General features: G+C 41.0%; 2 protein-coding genes across 4 annotated transcripts in view; both read right to left on the bottom strand.

Moving 5' to 3' along the window:
• The window catches only part of bahd1 (bromo adjacent homology domain containing 1), a 29,459-nt gene extending 14,756 nt beyond the window's left edge, over positions 1 to 14,703 (bottom strand). For 2 of the 3 annotated variants that reach the window (XM_076108511.1, XM_076108510.1), the window contains exon 1: positions 13,520 to 14,702. The gene's annotated coding sequence lies outside the window, so the exon portion shown is untranslated. Of the gene's footprint in view, positions 1 to 13,519 lie in introns of all 3 variants that reach the window. The other variant, XM_076108512.1, reaches the window with a different exon arrangement.
• Positions 14,704 to 16,482: 1,779 nt separating this feature from the next.
• ivd (isovaleryl-CoA dehydrogenase) lies at positions 16,483 to 23,429 on the bottom strand. The gene is made up of 12 exons (XM_076108513.1): positions 23,176 to 23,429; positions 22,318 to 22,407; positions 22,102 to 22,153; positions 21,828 to 21,997; positions 21,645 to 21,738; positions 20,526 to 20,656; positions 20,282 to 20,378; positions 20,021 to 20,114; positions 18,706 to 18,787; positions 18,472 to 18,576; positions 18,029 to 18,101; positions 16,483 to 17,429 (listed from the first exon to the last, which is right to left on the bottom strand). The coding sequence occupies exons 1-12, from the start codon at positions 23,305 to 23,307 to the stop codon at positions 17,296 to 17,298; spliced, it is 1,254 nt and encodes a 417-aa protein (XP_075964628.1). The 5' UTR covers positions 23,308 to 23,429; the 3' UTR covers positions 16,483 to 17,295.
• Between the last annotated feature and the right edge of the window lie 1,767 nt (positions 23,430 to 25,196).

The raw sequence follows: 25,196 nt of genomic DNA, 5'->3' as shown, positions 1-25,196 counted from the left end.
AGGATCTACCAACCGTTTCAGCGCTACATGAATCATTTACAGTATACAAGCTAGTTAACAAAAGATTTTCTCTGACGCACTGCTGCAGAGATGCAACCTTTAGTGGAAGAGAGCATAACAACCTCATCACCAAGCGTCCTTGTTTTATTGTTCATGAAAATGCATCCCCTCACAAATAAAATCCCAACTTTATGTAAAAAAAAAAAAAATAAAAGGCTTTATCTGCAATCACACGCTATATCTCTAGTATTGACAATAACTGACTGGAATCAATTGAAATGAGAGACCCTGATATGCCCATTTGTAAATGATGTTTGTGCCCTCACTGGTGTTTTCTTTCTATGAATGAAAGTGCATCAAATCATGTTTAAATGTCATTTTGTGTGCCGTTTTTAAATTGAACCACTTAGCACCCAGACTTTAAATGACTCTTGAGGGGCAGTCAAGACATCCCGTTTTCCCATACGCCATTTCACAATTGTATTCTTCCACCATTTGCAGTCGAGTAACGTGCGTCAAAAAGAGAGTAACGACGGCATACGACTCAAAAATGCAAGCAAATTCTGCTAAAAACTGTTTCTGCGCTGCATAACAATCGCTTATTCATGCACTCGAGTATTTAACACAACTTCATCTCATCACCAGTGTGCAACACATCTGCTGTTCTTTTACAACTCGCTATCATGTAACACCGAATGAAGGGTTGGGGAAACCAAAAAGTGTGGTTCTTGTTGAAGTGCTCTAATTACAAGAAGACCGTGTGAGGTTTAATCTATTCTCTTCGCTCATTTTCTTTACACTAAATCCTACCGTGTGTCTGTTGTAAGCTGTGATCTGTTGCTTCATCTTAACATTGCCGAGAACATACCCAGTTGAGTCGTACCACAAACGCAAACCCACTTCGACTTCGGAGCGGACGCAACTCTCTGGCTGGACATTTTCAAGAACCATCTCATAGCCCCGTCTGCCCTTATTGCCGAAGGACTCGGTGAACCGTGAAATGCAATCCATGAGAGAGAAATTTAATTTCCAGATAACAAGGAGGACATGAAGGAGCCTCGCATTGAGTTTCTGTCTACGGATATCAAATCAAGTCGCTTCATTTAAATAAGACAAGCATGCACAATGGAAGGAAATGAGCTCATAGAAGAGCGTTTTTACTATTCCCGGCTAAACCTTCACCACACTGACCACAACAAATAAAACAATAGGTTCAAATGAATATCGCGGTCTGATATTTGCTTGCTTTTTCACGCAGTTATCAACAACCGATCAGAAACATATTTCTCCTACTTACATACATGGATATCTTTCCGATTTTCCTCTAATGATCAAATTTTTCTTGTGAAATACTGGACAGTTTCACTTTTCCAGTCAACACAAGTGAAAAAGGTTGGAAACCAGTCATTTAGATAATTGTTTCCAAAACACGTTTGTCTTGTGTGGACATGACTTGTGAGCATGGTTCACAAAAGAGTGATTTATTTTGTATTTGAAGGTTTTTAAAGGCCTGAAAGGGTAAAAGTATCTTTCCCAAGAAAAGGGGAACTTAACAGGATTTCTTGATCATCATCTTATGACTTGTCAGATTCACCAATTCCAGTGTATTCCAAGAAAAACAAGCCAAAATGTGAAATTATTTTAGGTAACAGATATCAATTTTCCTTCTTATCCCTTTTAATTATCTTGTGACCCTTTATTTACATCCTGGGGACCCGTTGTTGATGTTGTGACCCCCAGGTTAAGAAGCACTGATTTAGAAGATCAAATGGAAAGACGGATATCCACTTCTGAAAATGACAGATATCAAAAGATCCCCTCTTTAAACATTATGCAATTTAAAATAAATGGCGCACAATGGACACACAACACCCACATAATGATACTGTTGTCTCCCCCTCTGCGTGTACACTGACTGTACAGTAATATCTGAAGACAGAGGAGGAGGTGGCTGTGCTGCCTGGCTGTCGCACAGACTCATCCAGAGGACGGACATGGTGTAGAGCTGTCATCACGAGAGAGAAAGCCCCGAGGCACGGAGCTCTCAGGAATCTAAGCGGTGTGTGTGTGCCGCTTCAGATAGTGCACAGCAACACAACTCCACTTTTCATGGAGCAAATCAGCAGTTCAACAATCCTCCACCAACACCACCCAACCGTCCTCCTCCACCACCACCAACACCACCTCCTCCTTCCTTCACCTCCATGCAGGTTCAGGCACCAGCAGTTACAAACACACCCACATCCACTCATGGATTATAATAAAAAAAATGCAATTAAGAGCCGCGTTATTGCACGTATTGTAATCGGGCTACAAAAAAAAGAGAGAGAAGCAGTCTCGCCTGCTGGAGCTCGTAGTTGGCCATGGTGGTGGACGGTGTTAATCTGACAGCATGCCGTAGCAGGAGTGCGGGCTGCGATACGAGAAGTGAAAAAAGCTCCTCAACGGGGAAACGAGTCTAAAACAGCCGACCATCCTCGATCAATCCGGGGTTCGAAGCGCCGCTGGTTAATATCAGTATCAGTAGGAGCTCGTGTCACAGCCGAGTTGTTAGGAGCAGGCTACCCACCGATCCGATCATCTCCAACTGTGACGGGGATTACAGCCGCGATTGATCGTTACCTTGCGTGTCCCGTCGGGTGAAATGAAAAATCCCGTCCGTCCCTGTTCCTGGTGGTCAGTTTCTACCCGGTCGGGCTGTCGACCTGGGGAGCGATCCGCGGACCAAACAGCCCACAGTAGCTGGAGACATGGTGAACAAATCGGTGAGCGGTGACCTACTTCCGAAGTGGCATGCTGGAGATAATATGCATGCGCTGCCTGCATTCACATTGGCCGTTGCACCGGGACATCCCTCTATAACGCTCATGTTGCTGTAATATCCCTGCAGGGACTAAACCGGGTACGCAATCATCACTGGGGAATTTTCTTTTTTAAATTCCCTTCAAGAAATATGCGCGTGTATTTCCCCCCCTGCAATATGTCCAATTATTTTAAATCTCTATTTTGGTTTGCTGAGCAAAAACATCCCCACTGGACATTACCAAACTTCTCTTCTAAAGGCCAACAAGAAGTGGTCGTCTCAGAAATAGTTAAGTTTGAGCCTAAAACATAAGGACAATAAGTAGAAATTGAGAAAGAAAAAAAGTAATACTCATAATACACAGACAGCTGACTAAAAACTATAAGAAAATAGGTCCTCGAGGGCTGTTAAACAGTGCCAAACAGGACTGTTTACTCACCACTAACGAGACTGTAAATTATCATTATGTTAAAAATCAACAACTATAAACCAAGTTCCAGCAACACAAACATCATGAAGATCACTCAACTCTTTTTGTCTTAATAAGGCTCATGTCATATTTCTTAATAAAGATAAGAAGAGGCCAGTAATCAGTAAACTACAATACTAATCGTCACATGCAAGAAAACTATAGGTCCTAGAATTATAGTCATATATTAAGGTACAACTAAAACATAATATTAAACTGTATATTGAAATATTATTGAAATCATATGAAACACCTTCAGACAGCTATAAACTCACTGTGTGTAAAACACACACACTGCGTCCCCATTGCTATAGCAACACAAACTGTGAACTCACTAATTAATATTACATCCATAATATATATATTCCTAATTTCAGATTAATGACAGCAGAGAATAAAAGCATGCATGTCTTTACTTGGCTCAAATATTCAAACCTATTGTTTATAGAACATATCATGTCCCTGCACATCAACATAAACACCATTAAGATCAACTCTGAGTATTACATAAGTATTACATAATATAAATCCCTAAAGGAGTATTCCAGCGATTATTATGGTCAGATTACTGACAGCCGAAGATAGAAGCATGTATCCCTCTTAATTAGTCTCATTTACTGTATCCTCTGCTCTTAATGATACGTGGAATCTAATAATGAGGAGTGATGGGTCGCCGCTAATCATTTATTACCCTACTTCTTGAGGAGACACAGATAACATCGGCCTATTACACAATACACACACTGTTGATGATGATGGCTCAGATGCTGCTCTCACTCAGTGGATGTTCAATTATAGGAAAACTGCACCAAACAGCAGGTTCAGTCGCTTAACAACAAACTGATTGGAAAGCCACTCTGCTATCAAGTTAGCATCTAGTCAGAATCGAGCTTAATTGGGATAAATGCAGATTGTCCTCATCAATATCAGCTTTCCAGTGTGTAATTAACAGCTGTAAATAAGCTGGGTGGGTTGAGTTAATGAGGCATGAGCACCGGGGGAAGCTGAGGGAGTAGAGACTGCTGAGAGCTGACCTGTACTGCAATAAACTGCAACACACTGCAGAAAGATGCACGACACCGACCGGGACCATTAGATGCTTCCGGCATGCAGGAAGCACTCACTCACTCACTCACTCACTCACTCACTCACTCACTGCTGGTGGTGGTGATGATGATACAGACATAGAGCGGACATCTAAATTAATGCTCAAACGCACAGACAAGTGAAAATATTTACATATATTTTAAAAAGGGGGCAAAAAAAACAACAACAAGGAGCTGAAAGATGCTTTGAGATTCCAAAGGGCACACACACATGCTCAGGGGTTTTGAACTGAGCGTAGGTGTATCCAGGAATTCAGTGTGAATACTTAACACGTCTACAAATATGAAGCAAGTTAAACTGTATATTTTTTTCTGGGCTCATTTGCAAAGAGGATTTCAATCTAGCCACTACCAGTAAAGACAGGTGTAGCACATTATCATAAACAATGAAAAGTCTACATTAATGTAGGCAAAATGTGTGGGTAGTAATCAACTTATAAAAAGATGTGGTCAGAACAGTTGCTGCAACTCCCATAGACAGATCACAGGTGCATATTTGAATAAAGGCAAAGACAGGCTCTTAAAATAAGGTCACATGACCTGTTGGGTCCCTGACAGAGAAGAGTGTTTGAATCTCTAGTGTCAGGAAAGGAAACCCCTCACCATCCTTGCGCACAACATGTAATATTATGTTAAACTCAACAGTATTTCTTCAGACCGTTTTCACCTCGGAAATCTCCCAACTGATGTACATTTGGTCGTGTGTGTATACCCCCATTCAACAAGATATTGCCTCAGAAACTTGTCTCAGTAGATATTTACGGAGGATGATGAATTTTTCATTCTAGAGGTGGAGAGATAGCACCGGGGAGAGTGAAATAACACTGATACTTTATTGATCTCTTTCTCCGCTTGCCCTGCCTGAAAAGTCAGCGCTCAGATTCTGCAACAGAGCAGCCGACCTCCAGCCGCCACAGCGTCAGTGCACTGTCAACTAAAAGTTTACAAAAACATATACGGTTTGTTCTTGGAACGAAGGTAAACAATAATACCAATAGCCACAATGTGAAGTCTTCTATTCAAGCCTTTAAAGCAAGAGAAAGTAGCCATACCTGGACAAATCCCGCTATGGCAAAGGAAAGACCCGGCCTACTCTGCCTCTGATTGGCAAGTACTTGTGGCCTTCGTTGGTAGTATTGGTTAGGTTTAGGCATGAGCAGTGAGACTGATTAAGGTTAGGGTAAGACTATCAGAGGCAGAGTAGGGCGGTCATGCCTTCCCCATAGAGCATTTAGATGCTAAAGAGCGAGATATTTCCCCTCAGGAAGAACAAAACAGAGCTAAAAGAAAATGAATATTGGACTCCAAATGAATGCTAATGTTGCTCTGTAATTGTTGCATTTGTAATAAATGCCAACAAGTTCGCCATTTTAAGCTTAAAAGATGATGGCGTGTCAATGCTGTGTTTACAATTTGTTTACGCTGCCCCAAGGTGGCCCAAAAAAATCCCTTATTGCTGGTTTAAGTGGCAAACCTTAGCTCCATGCGTCTTCCTCCACCTCATTTTAAAACCTTTCAGTGGCGAAGGCACAGGTGCTATCATGGTAGCTAAAATTGCTTTATCAATCTGTCTCTGTATCTTGTGAAGAATATTTGTTAATACACCAACATGTAATCAACATCCACATCCCTAAACCACACATGAATGTGGTCTATTTAGTCACACGAAGAAAGGCGGAGAGAAGCAGGGCTGCGTCACACCTGTTGAAAATGTCCCGGCAGTGCACAATGTTTGTTGTCAAACCCCTTCCGGTGTCCCCCATGGCACTGTATTTTGGAAAAAAAATATGTTCGGTAGTAAACCGTGAGAGACAAATATATTTTTGTTGGATGTTTGTCAATTAAAAAGATCATTTTGCAAATCAATAAAGTCGCAGATTGTCGTAGCATAATGTTTTTGGGTGTGAAACATCCGTCTTCTTGCACAGTGTACATCACCAACACAGCTATGTGTTCCATGCACAAATGTAACGTCATCTTACTTGATGCGTTTTATCAGAGACTCTTTTTTTCTTGACTTTTAAACTGTCTAACATATGTTTAAAGTCATGGCGCAATTTAAACAGGATCAAACAAATGATTTGACTCTCACCGTGGACTACAGTACCGTCCCCATGGTGGTTCACTGAACGGGGCGGGACTTCACCTCTCTATTCCCCAGTGAAACGAAATATTTGAGCGGCGTACAGTTACAAGAGAGATTTAAATCAAATCCCTCGCATTTTGATTGGACCGCTAAATAGAATGTAGAGAGCTAGAGAGGACTGTGGCTCCACATAGTCCTCTGTAGCTCCACATTCTTTCACTTATCACGAAAAGAATGTTCAGTTATCGCGAAAGAATGTTGATTGATTAATGGATGAATGTCATAATATTATTGGTTGAAATTGTTAGGTACTAACTGAAGTAAGCACACAACATATTTTGTTTTGCAGGAAGAAAAGATGCTTTATATATAATTAAGGTGACAGACAGACAGATAATATGAGCTAAAAGGGTTAAAATGGCATTTTTCATTTCACATTGACTCTAAAGCAAAACATGTTTTCAATGTGATGACACAAACAGTCAACACGCAAACGAAAAAGTGAAGTCATTCAGGAGGCTTTACGCCTGCTAACCACTGCAGCAACGTGTCATTGTCATACGACTGGCTGAATACTGCGACATGTCGACCAAGGTTTTCGAAAGAATGCGTGGGTGAACAAGAGGCATTTGTGTTATGCACGGGCGAAAGCAGCAACACCGGGGCACTCGGCGGTTTGTTTGTGGGACAGCAACTTATTCGTACGACATATTGTTTGTGTGGGTTTAGAAATTTCTTTCTGCTAGAAATAAGACAAGACAGGAAAATATAATCTGTGGGAATTTAACGCTGCCACCAAACTGATAAATAGATGGTAAACTGCACATGACAATGATAGAACATATGTTTAATGCTTTGCAACAGCTGAGGCATGGCACACAAGTAGGGGAGTTTATATTCTGAAGATGGATCGCTGAATTTTGTAGACTTAGCCTGCAACTATGCATGCGTCATTGTTGGAAAACAATGCGTTTTGCTGTAAAACAGAACAGGTAGTGAGCCGTTATTTCTCTGCTGCAGCGTGGAAGCCTACAGATGTAGAGATGACAGTTCAGCACTACAGAGCAGATACAGGACAGGAAGTGTAATTATCTGCTTCTACTGCTCCTCTTCAAAGAGACAGGGCAAGATGCCAGACAGTCTGACTGGCAAGGAGGAAGAAGAGAGAGAGAGAGAGAGAGAGAGAGAGAGAGAGAGAGAGAGAGAGAGAGAGAGAGACTGAATTCACAAAATTTGAAGCAAAGTGCCAGAGACGAGTGAGGAAAGTGGAGAGGGAATCTCACACCTCACATCTCATCGAGCAGGAGAGAAGTCAAACTTAGTAGAAATCAGAGGGGCAGTTTCTCACATTCACCCTGCTTTTCTTTGCCTGACAGCTCCTCGGGGGATACATAGTTTGACATAGACTTTCTGAGAGAGCAGGCGAGAACAAGAGAGAAGAAAAATTAAGGGAATGTGTGAGAGACAGCGAGGGGACGGGGAGGGAGAGGAGGCACAAGACAAGAGAGTGATGGATTGAGATAGCGCAGGCAATGGAGACAGTGAGAGATTGTCATCATCATCATGAACAATGACTCTCTGATAGAGCAGGCCTGTCGCTGGATTTTTCAACCCAGCGGAGAAAGGAGCGAGGAGGCGGCCGCCCGCCCGCCCGCCCGCCTGCCTGCCCACCTGCCAGGGCCTCCGTCATGCTTTTAGCATCTGCCAAACTGAAGGACGCTTGGTGCCATGTGCTTTTTACTGAAGGAGCCTGACGTTTGTCAGTCACAGTGAGGGCTTCTGTTCTGTTCGGCCATAGCAAAAAAGGGTTTAATACCACCCCCCCCCCCCCTCCACACACACACCATGCTACCCCATGTAAACAATCCCAGTGTGTGTGGGAAGTGAGCGAGACCCCGGCTCTGAAAGCTCCACATCCACTGCAGCTGTGTGCCGGCCAACAGCTGACGCCGGGCTGTGGGTCTCTGCTCTGTTTCATGCTTCCCTCCCCACCAACCCTGCCGCCTCCTCCTCCTCCTCTTCTTCTGTGTTTCCATGAAGCAGACCTGTAATTTTCACAGCTGTGTCTCTGGCATTGTGCCAGGGCGAGTCAAGAAAAGGAAGAGCAAAAGGGAGAGGGGGAGAGAGAGAGAGAGAGAGAGAGAGGTTGGCTAATGGCTTTTAGAGGAGCACAAGCTACAGCAAATATTGAGATCCAACTGTGAAACTCATTAGCATTATAAAACATACAAGTACAAGGTTTTGTCAATTATATGGTAGCCACAAAGGTTTACAACGTAGGTCTTATTTTCACAGCTTTCCCCATCATATCTATTCGTTAGGATAACATTGACTGTATTATTGAAAAGTAACTGCTGAAATCTGGAAACACTTTGCTACAACAAAGTCAGACAATCAGACAGGTGGTAATGACACCTGTTTAACAACAGTCAACAGTTTAGGTGGATTATTTCAACCGTGTTATTTAGAGGTAAAACCCAAAGAGCGTGCACCCTAAATTACGGTAATAATCCCAAATTGCAGGAAATCTTTTTGCACGCACAACTAAGTAAATACAGTGTGTTAAAGTTGAACCTCGAAGTCAGTCTGTAAACTGATGCATGTTTTCAACCGACGGTTTTGTAATTTGTTCTGTTTTGTTTTCTCTTCCAAATAAGATTGACTAACATGGGGAGTTACATTTTCTGGCCATCGGCGTTTCTTGCCCTGTTGGACTTCTTTTTAGCGATGTTGTCATAATTCCCAGAACTCAAACAAAGTGCGAGTTAACTACAGGGATTATTGGACGACTGTCCAGAACTCTTAAAGCACCAATGTCACTGGTTTGGACTGATTTAAATGGGGGAAAAAAACATTATAAACACAGCAAATGACAAGATTAAGGCCTTAAAACGGGTCCTGCTTCATCACCTGAACGGTCCTCACTATGTGTCAACTATAGTATAGATAGTAATGAATAATATTTCTATATTGAAGCCACTTCACCGACTTCATACATGAAATACGGCTACGGCTACTTCATGGTCAAGTAGCGCCAGGTTCATATAATTGCCTCTTCTATGTCTCTGGCACTTCATGAAATAATTAGCAGGTTTGGCTCTAACAGTGGTGCAACTCTTCAACAAGCTTGCGTTTCGGTTTGTACGTCATTGAACGGGTCCTTTTCAACGCTTCGGTTTTGCATCCCAAGGTTTAGTCTCAGGAGTGAAACCAACATTACGAAGTAAAATAAACTAAATAAATAACTACATTTAAAGAGAATGTTAACTGTAGATAAAAACATTGAGATTGAAAGATTTTTTTTTAGCCCTCGTGCCTGTTGGTCCCCGTTTAAAAAGCCCTTGTGAGTAACCTGAGAGGCATTATAACAGTTTTGTGCTTGTTTGTTACATATTCCTAAATGAATGTGGGGCCCAGAAGTTCATTTCTGCCTCTTGGCCTCCTAGCAGGTTAATCCGGCTATGATCTCAGCAATGTTATTTCTACCAACACGAATGAAAGCCATAATTAGTAAAGTAAGACCCAAGTTGTAATAAACCAGGTGTCTCAAAGCCCAGCATTCACATGGCTATGCAAATTTTGCCCAAATTAAGTATTGACTATAGGAAGCTGAAAGTATCAGCTACTGACAGAAACGGGTTAAAAAGTTATTTTGCTACCCAAGGCAGCTTGTACTGAATGGCATCCAAAAAGAATCAGGCCCAACGAGCCGAGTTCCTGATAGATAATATTTTACTTCCTCCTGTGGCACAACAGTGTGACGATGACATGCGTTTTGGAAAAAAGAAAAAGGGACTCGTCAGTGTACTTTTCCAATGCAACGTCATGAACAACAAAGACATTCAAACTGGCTGGGATGTTGTTTTCACTTCCTAAAATAGATTTGCTATGCATTTCATTTAGCAAGATGAACCACACAATCATAGGAACAATAAATATATGTTTACAATATGAATAAATGCCAACACTCATTCTCTTGAATTGTCTTCTCTGCTGTCTTTTCTTCTGAACACATGTGGCCTGTATCCGAGCAGGAAGTATTTGTCTCCCTTGGGACAGCAGAGACGACAGCAGAGACGACAGTGTGTTTGGGTGACAGGAGGCATGTTCCCCTCCTCCTCCTCCTTCTCCTCCTCCTCCTCCTCCTCCTCCTTCTCCATCTCTCTCGCTCTCTGTGTGGCCACAACAGCACACTTCTTCAGAAATAATGGGATTATGTCCAGGATTGATATCCAGCTTTATGGCTCACGTGTGGGCGCTGCACCTCTATTCAACATGCTGCTATGACAGGCCTGTCAAGGTAGGCTGCAGAGAACTGACTGGACACAGATCTAGCACAACCTCCAGAACTGACGCTCCATTGTCAGGCTGTTCTGTCCACAAGAGGCTTTACAAACACCATTATAGTGAATAACTCACTTGGCAACTTGTGTGTCATGCATTATAACCCTGATGTCATGTCAGAGCATGTACTTTTCAACAGCTGTCTTCTACAGCAGGAGGTGATCAGCTTTCCACAAATAAGATGGTCTTTTACCTTAACATGGCTGCAACTCACACAACTCTTTTCAATAGTGATGAATCGGCTAATTTCCCTGATGAAACACTCAATCTATGATCTATATATGATATCTGAAAAAGTGGAGAACAAAAGATGTTCCCAGAGCCCGAACAGAAGACTTCAAATTGCTTGTTTTGACCCATCGGTGGTGGAAGAAGTACTAAGATCATATACTTGTGTAAAACTACCACAGTGTGAAAATACTCCATTACAAGTAAAAGTACAGAAGTATTGCTGAAACAAGGTTCTTTATGCATCTTCCAGCAGTATCTGTCTTTTAAACATCACATTGAGTGTCAGTGTTGAAGTTGGTTTCTATTAAAGAAACAAATGCCGTTTTTATTTTGGTGCACGGAAAAAAATTAGTTCAAGCAAAGCTTTAATCAGCAATTGGTTATTGTGATATTTTAGATATGCATGCAGATTCATCTTCTTTGATAATAACATATTCAGGATGTCATGCTACGCTGCAATTTGTCTCCGATTCGGGTTTTAGACCGTTGCAGTTTGTATGAGAAAGCTGGTTTGTCTTCTGTATGCAACCGTAGAATGAAACGCTGGTACAGGTTTCTGTATCAGGCCGTATGTTACACAAACCGCCTCCTTGTGTTCTCTACTGACGCCTAAACTATCAGAAGCTGCAACGTTCGGTCATGTGGACAACTTATGTACATCATTCACTGTCTTTGGTGAAAGTTTTGCACCCTCAACTCGATTTTTCCAAAAAGTGGAAGATTATAAATCAAGATTAGGGACTATTTGACCAGTGAATGTACACGTACAACACTGCTAACTCATTATTTGATGTCATTTGCTGTTTGTTTTAAGTCTGTTGCTTGCTTCTTTTATGAGGAACTTTGCATGTTGATTTGAACTTTGTACTGTTTTGTTTTTAAGTCTGATGTTTGTGCTTTTATGTGAAACTTTTTATTCTGCCGTAACGGCCAGGACTCCCTCGAAAAAAAGAGATTTTAAATTTCACCGGGAACTTCCTGGTAAAATAAAGGTAAAAACAAAACAAACAAAAAAACTTCCAGCTGTGTTCAGCTGAATGTGTTGCTTCTCAGATCGAGGTAAAGGGGAAAGAAAGAGGGCTGTAGCACATTGATTGATTTATAGACTAACACTTCAACACCTGTATTTTACTATAACATCATAAAACCTGTAATAACTTTTGAGGCTTGACACTTTGCAAAAGAAACAACCACTACGCCCTCACTGACCACTTGCTCCTCTAAATAAACATTCCGGTGTCCTCAAATGTGATCCATCTTTAAATATTAACAACTTGATCCCATTCCCACAATCTGAGGGACAGACTGGTTCATTCTGACTCTAGAAAAAAACACCAAACACACTCTCCTGGTTGACTTTTTTTCCACTGTGGCCACCGTGCATCTAACTCATTGTTAGACGCCAAATACTTTAGATAAGATGGAACTGCATTCATCTCAAGGGCAGCTATTACAATACATACACACATCCATATACCGGGGGGGGGGGAAAGCACCATTAAATCCTTCATAAACTGCAGCAGCACACATGACTTTCGAAAATTCATTACACTTGATGTGGATGCAGTAGTTTGTACTTTTTGTACATTCAGATATATCCATGTTTTGTTGTTCGTAGTGTGTGGGGCGTGGCACCTGGATCCAGTATCCAACACATTATTCAAATGATAATTGTTCACCTGTTCTTGGTCGACTATGCATGCGTTTGCCTTTTGTCTTTGAACATGTTGACTCCGGCTGTTGGCAACTATTAACGGCTGTAAATCAATCAGTGTTCTCCAGACTTCTTTTCCCCTCCTTGGAAGAACACAGAAGTAATATCTGCAACATACTTAAAAGTATCGAAAGTACTCAGCATGGAAGCAGAGCTTTACATTATCATATGTTCTAATAATAAAGAACATTTTAATGTTGTATCTGATTAACAAGGGTTATTTGATATACTTTTTGGGTTGTTAAGTGTGCTGTAAAATACATTTAATGGACAATACTACTCTCCGAGAAGCAGTGGAGAAGTATTAAGCAGCATGAAATGGATGCATTACAGTAGAGTACCTGAAAGGTGTACTTAAGTGAGGTACTGGAGTAAATGTAGCTCAGTTAGGCTTGCAGACAAAAAAAGTCAAAGATATTCAGATAATTATGATTGAAAAGCAGCAAATAGCCACATTTGAGAACCTGGACGCACTGAATTTTTGGTATGACGACTCAGTTAATTGATTAATCCGCTCATCACTCAGCTCTAAATCCAAAAGAGTAAAATGCCACCAGGACCTTTACATGTGTCCAGCATGCTCTCCTGTGCTCTTAGCAGGCTGAGAACACCGCGTTCACCTCCAGTAAACAATGTGACAGTAAACCCACGGACACGTGAACTCCGCAGCCGAGTGGAGCCTCAAACTTGACTCAAACAGAAGCTGCTCGAGTGACATTTTCTGCGATCACGAGCTGTGGGGAGACTAAGCAGAGTCTCTACTCACCGTTTAGGCGATAAAAAGACCACAGAAGTAAAAAAAAAAAAAAAAGAAGGAAGAAAGCCGCAGAGATCCTTTAAAAGTTTCCTTTCGGGTTTACAGATCCCCACCAAAACAACAGAAGGAAGGATCTGTTAATCCGTCCGTAGCTGACACATTACTCCAAACCTCGATCCTGTCCTGCCTCAACACTTTCAGTTTTGCACGATAAGAGTTGAAGGTTGTTGTGTCTTACCGCTATGCGGGCTGCAAAATATCCCGACGTCAAGGACGATCACTTCCACAGGGCGAGAGAGAGATGCGTCAGGTGTAAGCTTCCTGCAAGTGAAGGAGGAAAACAGAGTGGAGGTCGACTCATGTTGAGTTGATCGGCTGAAGCCTTTTTTTTTTTCTTTTTTTTTTTTTTCCTCCTTCTTCTTCTTCACTCCAAACTGAACCGCTCCGCGCGCTTACGCGTAAAAATCCACCAGTCTCGACACTTTGAACCACAATCCCGGTTTAGAAGACGAAGTGAGGCGTGCTGAGCGTTTCAGCGGAGCTCCCTGCAAACTACGGCTCACTTCAGCGTGTTTTTACATAACAGCATCATCCGCTTCTTTTTTTTTTATGTTGACGCATCATGTAGCGAAAACATGGAGTTTCTTAAAGGGCCACGGACGCGCCGTCCACATGTCACCGTCCCCGGCGGCGGCGGCAGCAGCAGCCCCGCTGTGGCTGACAGATGGTTCTCACCTAGTTAATGTCTTTAAGCCCTGTTCTTTTGACACTTGTATTAACCCTGGCAGCGGTGAGTGGGAGGGGGAGCTGGGCTCTCAATGAGGGATCCGAGGTTTGTCAGCTCTGGATCATCAGCAAAACCTGCTCTGACATGTGACTGCGTGGAGCCTCCGAGCTCTCGTGTGGAGGAGTTTGTTTTGTCTTAAATCACTTTTTTTTTTTTTTACAGAGGTATATCATGGAACCTGGGATTGTGACATTATGAGCTTGTTTTGTACAGATACTCGTCCACACATTTTGGATGTCATGGTTAAACTTTGTTGTTATTTCACTAAACTAAAATAATGCATTTATTGCAACAGAAGTAGACGGACACATTTAAAACCCACACTGATCTCAGACAGGTGCTGATATATGTGTGCATACAATAACATTTAGTCCGCAAACTACTGCAAGTTCAAAGTGCCCTCCTGCTGGCTACAACGCATAGTTACTTTAATCATTATCCTGGTGCCACTCTCTGATAATTCACATTTTTAAAAGTGGAAACTAATTATTTGTTGATGTTAATGAATTATTTGATAACACCTTATAGATCAGCTATGAGCTACTGAACAACTTTGGGGTTACCAGGTTGTGCGGACTTTTTGTCCTGTGTTTACTCTTTCTATTTGGTAATAGATGTGTCAAATATATTCATAAATGCATATGGGGTTCTCACTTTATAACAAGACATTGGGTTTGCATTTACAAGTTGCAAAATGTTAAATAAAATTGTTATTAAATTGATATTGTCCAAGTAGAGAATTGAGCAACCAAAAGTCTTAATAATGGCTTATAACTGATCTATAAAGCTTTAGAAAATATGTATTATCTATTAATAAAGCCATTTATATATATATACATAGTTTGTATATATATATATAAACTCTATAAAAAGAACGTTAACTATAATCCATTATCAATGACTCACGTACAGTACATATCTCCAGATGCTTCAGGTATCCTTCACTTCACAAGGCATTCAGGCTGCACCTCTCCCCTGAAGGGAGAAGTTATCCTCATAAAGAGACAAACAGCTAAAGAAGACAAAGCACTCTCCTCTGACAGAAGTTAACTTCCTTCACAAAGATCTGGACCTGGTAGACCCAGACGTTTGCATTATAATCACTTATTACTGATCTGCAAAGCATTCCATGGTTGATTATTCCTTTATGAAGTAGCTGGGGACATCTTTACTCACATGCTTTACTCTAAAGTTAGACCAAAGCCGCTAATAACAATACAAAAAGATCAGCAAAGCTATAAACAATAATGGTGTATTTACTGGATGGTTTGACATTCTGATCCATAAACTGACTGCCGTGTGCCACAGATGCACCATCATCTCCGAGGTAAACCATCAACCTTCATCTCGTCTATTTGATCGTATTTTGCACTTTTGATCATTTTTTAGTCAGTTCATGTGCTATCTTGCATTAACTTGCTGATTGTTTCAGTTCAGCAAACATGAAACCACAATATATAATAGAAATATTGTACTTTTATTTTAAAACATCACCTGATAGCTACTAGTTGGTTGCTTTGCAGATTACAATTTTACTGCAACAAGTGATCAGATTAAAATATATGATGTATTGCTACAGATAATAGTAGTTAAGAGTTCTGGCAAACAAAAGCGCTTCCTAAATGGCAATGCATCGACAATAAAACACTCATAAGCGCTTTAACTTTTGATTCTGCAGCGCACGCTGCTGCTTGCACTTCTCTACATTTACTGAAGAAAAAAACTGTGTTTTTATCGTGTCATAATAATGCTTTTATTGTAGATTATCTTAATACTTCCAACACTAGTCATATTTTTCCCTAAATAATAGTCTCGTTCTCAATCAATTCCAGAAAGCGTCTGTGGTCACATCATAGTGAATTTGTTTTTAACAGTCTTTTATTTTGTTAAGGACTATTTAAGCAGATTTATTCTTACAAAATAAAATTGTACACTAGTTTCTTACCAACATCTCATTCCAGTTCAGTGTGTTGGAGAGAATGTTGACTTGCTTCCTGTGAACGGAAAAATCCACCCTGAGACATGTATTATTCAAATGCAGTGGGATAGCTCAGTCATTGTCTGAACGCCTGTCTTCCCTTTGGCTTCTCTGGAAACAAGGAGCGCCGTGTTCACACTGCACAGAGACATGTATGTTGTATTTACAATGTTTTCCTCTGTTTTTCTAAACTAACACAAACTCAAGTCCAGAAATAAAACATTTATTCCATTCATGCCAGACAAAAGTACATTTTCGCACTATCTACATTTAGTCCTTAGGAGAAGAGACGACAAACAAATCATCAGGAGTGTTTCTCCAGTTGGACTGTACAGCCAGTATACAACAGTGGGAACCGCTTGCTCCTAAAAACGAACAAACGGCTTTCTAACGCTAATTCTCTACAACAGAATACTCAGATATCAGATGTGTTATTCCCACTTATTGATCAGAAATGGTTTTCAGTGAAATCATGAAAGGGAAGTAGTAAAGCTCATGATACTTTCTTTAAATCAACTAGTATATTCACTAGTAAGGTTAGAGAAACTCATTAATGATGTATAATAATTGTACATTATTCACAATTCATTCTTATAACCCTTGAAACGCCGACATTGAAGACGAAACACCTGCAGACGTTTCCAGAGGCCTAAATAAACTAAAACACAACGAACAACCTATTCATACGATTCAATTCTTAAAAATAATAATTGTATTGCTTTATTGGCATTTCGGTGGTTATCAAGTCAATGCAACTCACAATAAAATTAACCAAATACGAAAGAAACGTACCAAAACATTCATTGCTGGTAGTCTGTAACATTACGATCATCTCTGTGTGATTTCATGTATGACATATAGATCGATATATCTGCGTATATGAATTCAAATCCTGTGTGACAATCCACAACAGCAGCAACAAATCATTCAGTATACGTAAGGCCCTGGGAATGAGTAACTGCGTTCATCCACGGCAAACCGCTCGTACAGTCTTTAGCGATCCCCATTTCTCAGTCGGGATTATTTGTACATGGCGTTGAAGGCTCGTCCAATAATGAGCCGGCGAATTTCACTTGTGCCGGCGCCGATTTCATACAGCTTTGCGTCACGCAAGTATCGCCCCATGGGGTAGTCGTTGATGTAGCCATTCCCACCTGTTCACGAGAGGAACATCATTTAAAGTTAGTGTGCAGGAACGGAGCGGGTTGCTTCAGAGCGCACAGACTGCAGACATTAAACGCACACTAAATGAGTCCCTGAGCCGGGAACATCTTTGTCAGCTGCGACTCATATAACTTGTGTTGCATGGCGTGATAACTCGACCAATGTGTATTTTATACATGAAGTACAATTAACAAATCATACTTTATCAAAAGCCTAATATACCTACTGAAGGTAACTCCCTCCACGTTCACACAATGGAGTAAAGCTCTACTCTCTTATCATCCCTTCATACTAGTCAGCTATTTATTAACCAAATGAGCTGCACCTGTAGAGTCGTGCTCCCAGCTTCTAAATGACGTAAACATCAAACCACCTTCACACCAACAATAAGGCTGCGTCCAGAATCAGAGTGAACCATCGAGGAGGTCCATAAACCCCACATGAAGTCCTCCTCAGAATCTAATCTCTATGTTGCATCAGCTGCAAGTTTTTTGCCCATAAAGATTCTCCTGACTGAAATAAATCCCCAGTGGAAAGTGCAGCATAGATTTTATAGACCGTTTTCACTTTTCAGTGTCTTGGCACTTACCCAAACACTGAATGCCATCCAAGGCGACCTGGGTGGCGTTCTCCGCACAATAGAGGATCACTCCAGCACAGTCCTGCAGAGACAACGCAAGTCAACACGGGCACTGTGTGCAGCGCAGCAGTGGTGGGAAATTACCTTTAACGGCACAATTTAGGAACAAGTGGAATAAGATGCCGACAGTCTCAAATAAAGAGACCTTTCATTCTTCATCGGGTTCCATCACACCAAGTCTGAGGCGTTTTTAAACACACTTTATACAACTTAGAATCAATTAAACTAATATTTTACCACAATATGAAAAGTCAAACACATACATAACCACCATCTGACACTGTGACACAACATTTCACCGATCACTTTAACTGAAGTGTTATTTTTGTGGCTACATTTTAAATACTCTTAACAGCAGGGTGCTGTGGGAGTCGATGGTGAAATCCTCTCACCATTGAACTGAAGTGTCCTTTGTCACAAGCGCGGGCGACATTGTACACATACTGCCTACAGCAGCTCAGCCTGGTGTACATGTCCGCCATCTTGCCTTGCATTAGCTGCAAACAGATTAACATAAAGAATTATGTTAATTTCATATTACAATTTTAAATTCCACAGCTGCAAGCGTCCCAACGGTGACCTTTAAGAACTACTTCCTCGCATAAAGTGAAGGCTGAAGGTCAAACCTGAAAGTGTCCGATCTTCTGTCCGAAAGCTTCTCTGAGGTGCAGGTAGGGAACCGCAGTGTCCAAAACGGCCTGCATGATGCTGAGAAGTGATGATGCGCGTCAAGAACAATTCAAACAAGTCTCATACTGTACAATCAAATAAATGAATAATCAGGCCGTGCGTAGTTTGTTGTGATTATATCACAGCCCGACAAGAAGCGCACCGAGTTATTGCTTTTATAAAAACGGTCATCGTGCATGTAAAAATTAAACATTTCCAATTTTTTAATCAATAAATATTAATGTTCAGAATAAAAAGGGCCCTCCTGGGCTGGCTGCCTGCACATAGCAGGGTGGTCACTATGAAACGTACACTAGCTGCCAAGCATTATACTGGTTTCATTATCTGGCTACGCATGTTCATTATTAGTATGTTGCCGTTTATTGTTAAACCACGGACAAGGTAAAGGAATTAGACGTCCTAGTCGTGGTTATTATATCCCAGCTATGAACCAATCAGATTGCTTGATTGGAGCTACCTGCTTTATAATGGGATATTTAACAAGAAGATATCACATAACAGAAATTGCAGGATTCAAAAAAAAAAGAGAAAAAAGTGAAAGAAAACATTAATTTTGATCTTAATCTTGTTTCTTCGGAAGTTTTCCTGACGAGTTGCTCATTCTCTTAATGTCAGCGGTGTGAGTTTGTTCAGCAATCACGTTGCTGATCGTTGTGAACGAATACAATCCGTCACAGACTACAAGTATTTAGACGTTGTGCTCAATCAAAAGCTCAAAGGGGACCTGATGACCTCATAAGCACCAAGACAGAATAAAGAATGTACTTTTTAAAGAGATTCTTTAATGTCGCACAACAAAACGCTCCAAATGTTTTACTGTGCGCTTATTTAAAGTGTTTTATCATTTGCTGGTTTGGTAACGCTACTCAGACAAAGAAACAGACGAAGAAACATTGTTACAAACTGCTGCGGATTATATTATATATCATGGATCACATCTACAGAGACAATATCGTGGGTGACCAGAGGCACCCTCTTGCTTCATTTAAATCGTTACCATCTGGGGAATGTTAATGCCTCTTCTATTCACCAAAATAATGGCATTTTAAAACTGGTAATGCAGTGGCACCTTAAGCTTAGTTTATACTCGCACTTGGCTATGTAGCGTGAGCTATAGTTGCTAAATGTGTAACAAATACCGTACAGAACACAAATATGACCCCCGTCTTATTACATTTTATGTATTATTTTCATTGTGCTGCATGTAATAAATATCAGTTTAATTCAAGCTTATGTCCGATATGAACTTACCCAATAGGTCCTGATGAAAGCACCAGCCTCTCCAGATCCAAGCCGCTCATCATCACATAAACACCTTTGTTCAGCGGACCGAGGACGTTCTCCTCTACAACAAACAAGCAAAAACATTCCAAACTAAAGAAATTAAAAGCCTACAAGAATACTTTTGAAGAATCACACACACAAAGAAATAGGCCAAAACTAAAAAAAACAACCCATTCTCCTGTTTTTACACAAGGGAACATTTGGCAGTGTCTGCACTCTAATACACACCTGGGATTTTGCAGTCTTCAAAGACCAGCTCGCAGGTGTTTGAGCCCCTCATGCCGAGTTTATCGAGCTTCTGTGCAGTAGAGAATCCAGGCATTCCCTACAAAATACATACGAGAACAAGCTTTTTATTTCTGCGATTCATGACCTTTTGCATAATCTTGTATCATATTCACTCGACGGAATGAAGCCGGACGTTTCCCAGAACAGACCCACCGCGTCACCTGAACCACTTGACTAAATTTACCTTTTCAACAATGAAAGCTGTGATGCCTTTTTGATGGGCGCCAGGATCCGTCTTTGCATAAACAATAAGGACATCGGCATCCGGGCCATTTGTGATCCAGAACTTGCCGCCATTCAGAACATAGTAGTCGCCTGCAGAAAAATACAAAGTCAAAATAAAAATATTTATTATTTTAATATATATATACACATATATGTATTATATATGCATCATCAGCTAAAAACTAGAACTCATCTATGCCCCTGTTACAGCTGTGTTTTGAAATGTGTGACTGTATTTGTGTGAGAGTGAGTGATCCGTCTTTTGAGGATCTTTGTTGTTAATTTAGGTGCCTTTCTCTGACTGGCTGGATTTGTTTGGCCTGGGTTGTATCTGCTGCTCCATCCACCTGCATCCTCTGGCATTTTAACAATGTTTGGGTTTCGCAGTCTGGTGACATCAGCCGCATTCCGTCCTCAGCCTCCAAAGCCATTTGCTTAGCGGACGTTTGAAGTCACGGTTTGTTGCGTTGAGGAGGACGACGGACACAAAACGGAGGACTTTCCTTTTCTTATTAACGCTTATTTTGTTCTGCACAACTATTGTGAAGTACACACATGAAATGTAAAGGAACAAAAGCAGTAATTGCTCTCCAGTACGACAGAGACTTCAGCCAAACAACCAAACTGAGAAGAAACGAGTGAGACACGTGTGTTGACCACATTTATTGACCCACAGTCTAGTAAACTTTGATGTGCAAGTGTTCATTTTAAAATAAATTTGATGTGTGTGACAAAACAATCTACTTCCTGTTTACACCGGCACCTGCATGTCCAGTGTATGTGAATTATCGTTCGTTTTCAGGTCTTTTTTCTGTTATGCTGAAACGCCCGTGTGGACGGAGATTGTTTTTGTTTTGAAAGGAAAAGGCATTAGTGTGGATGTAGATAAGATAAGGTGTCAGGTGTTGCAGAAGCAGAAGGGACAGAAATAAGTGCAGTAAAGAGGGGGAATAAAATAAAGAAATAAACTAGAAGTATATAAACTACAAATATGAACAGAAGTAAAGACAATTGGAGAAATATAGAAAAAGCACAATATAGATGAACTTCAGTAACACTGTTGCAGAGTGGGTCCTACCTTGCTTCTGGGCTTTGAGTTTCATGGACACGACATCAGAGCCGGCATTGGGCTCACTCATGGCCAGGGCTCCGACATGCTCTCCGGTCATCAACTGGCAACAGAGGAGACTGTGATGAGAATGAATCCACCGGAGTTTGCAGTGTTTTATAAATGTTAAGCGTGAGCTGCATCGGTCCCGACCTTTGGCATGTACTTCTCCTTCTGCTTCTCGTTACCGTGGCGTACCATCTGGTTGACACAGAGGTTAGAGTGGGCGCCGTAACTGAGAGCAATGGCCGCCGACACTCGCGACATTTCCTCCATCACAATGACATGATCGAGGAAGCCCAATCCTGTGCCCCCATACTCCTCTAAATAGAGATGTGTGCATGTCATTTTAAAAACACTACAATAAAGAGATGAGACGTTTCCTGTAGGTAGTTGAAAAACAAACTACTTCCTCCAGCTATCTTACCCGGAGCAGTGATCCCAAGGAGTCCCATCTCACCCATGTCTTTCCAAAACTCCTGTTGGAAAGACAACGCAAGAAGTCACCACGGCAGGAATCTTTCTCAATTTATACATGGAAACACAGAACAGCAGGCGTGTAGCTCATATACATGATGATACTTCCACTTTCTGAACTATTCAACTCAAATCAGGAAACTACAGGTGTGGTGCAACAACTTACCCGCATTCCTGGAAATTCATTCGTCTTGTCAATCTCATCAGCGCAAGGTGCAAGCTTCTCTGCACAGAACTTACGAACCGTCTGCCTGAGCTGTGCAAAAAACAGGAACAATAGACTTTGAAATAACTCATTCGTATACGTGATGTTTTTATTGTAAGCACTGAGAAATAAACATGCAGATGTGAAGTTCTCATGTTCCTCAAGATATTGATTAATTAGATCTTTAGCAAGTGTGTCGTTTGAGTTACAGGTGAAATTATTTTAAATTAAACTTCATAACCCAGGACTGGAGGATGGACACATTCATCCAATCAAATGCTTCACATGGACCCCACCCCCTGCCCTCCTCCCAGCCATTGTCCTGGTGCACAGTGTACCTGACCTACTGTCCCTTTACGTCGAGTTGATACATCTTGACTGGAACAATAGTTTCAACAAGTCTTTCACCTCCTTCTAACTTTCCGTTAGAATGACTTAGCTGGTAGCGTTATAGCTAGCAGGGCTAACAGTGGTCAAATATAACTGATGGGGCTTAAAACGCTGCTCTTTCAGGGGGTTTAAGTGTCATTTGCTTTAGTTATTAAATAAGAGTAAACTAAATTAATCTACATTAACATTAGGTGGTGGTCTAGTCTGTTTGCTAGGTGGTTAGCTTAGCCAGGTCGGCTAACACCAAGGTCTCCTTAACTGCGACTGTTAGCTAACGTTACGTCACGTGCACAGCGGGCGTAAATAACCTTCTTTTGTCCGTCAAACTTATTAAACCAAAATGTACTTAAATCACACTATGAGTGCTGTTTTCGTACCACCAGTACTACCAGCTCTTTATCTGTGCTGATAACTGAACTTTGTGCTGACCTGTATCTGGTCGTCGGTGAGTCCGTTCACCACGTCGTCCACCGGGATGGAAGAACTGGCGCAACCTCTCCTCGACACCGCTGGGATGGACAACCTGCAGCCGAGGCGGAGAGCGTTTCTGACGGCAAACATTGTGTTGCTTTCAGACGGACTGTTGAGGAGGAAAATAAACCAAAAGTTGACACGCTTTCACACAGACCTACGAGTCAGCTGGCTCTCAACAGAGTAAGAGGTCTCACTCTGCCACTTTTCACATGTACCACAGATTTACTTCTTTTCGTTCTTGTTTAGCTTGCAAACTAGTTTATTGGCGCATTACCGCCACCTACTGGACTGGGGTGTGAATCGTCTTTTTTTTCATTACTTAATTAAATAAAGCAAATTAGCAATTAGGTTTAGCTGTTCAGCGTTTGCTGCTAATAACAATTAGCAAATACATAAATTCCCATTGACAATGGCAGACATATTATAGGTACAAGAATAAAAACATTAATATAAGTCTATGCGAGCCTGTAAATGTAGATATGTATTGTAATTAATGAGGTATTATATATAATGAGTAATGTAAATAATGGATGCCACTTTGTGCAAATAAAGTAACCTTCCATTTGTGCCATTAAGCAAACATTTTCACAGCAAAAACAAGAATTTTACTAATAGGCAATGCTGCCCTGGAGGCCTCAAAATACACAATGCTCTGTTAACGGGTTTGTGCTAATTTTTTTAAGAAATATAATTTAAAAATGTAGTTTCGTTTCTGAAATAGTTTTAAGGCCTTGGTTGTTTTGGTTCTGTACCTAAATTAATTTGATCAAATTGGCACACATTACATCTGGGGCCAGGAAGTATTACAGCACAGCAAAGCATTGCAAAATTGTAAAAGAGAAGGCATGCTGGAACACTTTCTAACAACGAGTAACATTTATTGATAAAATAATGATTAACAGAAACAAACCAACTAAAATGGAAGCAGAGATCTCAGGGTCTCTAATTATCATACTTTTGAAAAAAAGGTCACCACACCCCTCCTTCATGGTTCCATCACAAACTGAAACAATTTATAGCATTTGTAATTATTGTTATTCACTGTGTCCAGAAAGCCCCTGCTATGCAGTTACCCCAAGAAAGCCACGAACACGATGCAAACATATACCTCCACCGTTGTTTGTTACTGCTTTTTTGTTACCAAACTAAATTGGGAAAATTCCAGTCACCAAATGGACACCATATACCAAAAATGCACAGTGAATTGACACTTAAGTTTGGACAAAAAACAAAAAGGACTAGAATATTGCTCTTCCCCATTAGAACAAAACTCATGCATGATATTTGTTTAAAAAAAAGTTTATTTTGACCGAAGCCCCAATTGCCTCTATACAAGTTAACAAACCAACATTTTCTCAGGAGGTAGCAACACAAACCAAACTGAGCCAATACCACAAAGTCCAGACTTCATATTACCAGCATGGTTAATTTTATCCCAGATGAGCCAACGATTCGTCACAACTCAGCTCAAGGCTTCACTAAGGAGGGGAGACCACATAGTTGCAACTAAAAATAAGTTAACGTAACTAAAATGTAATGAAAAGCTAAATGTAACAAAACCAAACATGGCAGAAAACAGGAGAGAGAGAGAGAGAGAGAGAGAGAGAGAGAGAGAGAGAGAGAGAGAGAGAGAGAGAGAGAGAGAGAGAGAGCGCGCAATTTACTGACGGCCAGCAGCTAATATAATCTTGCAGACCAGGCGAGCTGAATCTCCCTGATGAGCCGACTGCACTCATCAGGCTCCTGGAGGGTCGGCGCGGTAACCATTTTATTTATAAACCACTTTAATAATATATTATTATGCTGCTTGAATCAAAGAAACCACAAACAGTTCACAAATGCATACCCCTAGATACTATATAAGAAAATACAAGTCGCCCAAAATGCAACAAAGGAGATAAAATAAAAAACATTCAATCAAAGGCACAAGCGGAGTTTTAAATGTTAAATGTGGTATTTTTGTCACAACCCGCCCT

This window comes from Anarhichas minor, unplaced genomic scaffold, assembly GCF_050575085.1.
Source record: "Anarhichas minor isolate MPS153535 unplaced genomic scaffold, ASM5057508v1 ptg000040l, whole genome shotgun sequence".
In the NCBI taxonomy this organism is placed as follows: Eukaryota; Metazoa; Chordata; class Actinopteri; order Perciformes; family Anarhichadidae; genus Anarhichas; species Anarhichas minor.
The sequence above is the reverse complement of the archived record's forward strand: the minus strand, read 5'-3'. Positions and strand labels throughout refer to the sequence as shown.

Coding starts and splice junctions, on each gene's coding strand:
- ivd (XM_076108513.1), bottom strand. CDS start 23,307: ATGTTTGCCGTCAGAAACGCTCTCCGCCTCGGCTGCAGGTTGTCCATC. Junction 21,739..21,827: donor AGGAGAAGTACATGCCAAAG/GTCGGGACCGAT, acceptor CTCTGTTGCCAG/TTGATGACCGGAGAGCATGT. Junction 18,577..18,705: donor AGAAGATCGGACACTTTCAG/GTTTGACCTTCA, acceptor ATCTGTTTGCAG/CTAATGCAAGGCAAGATGGC.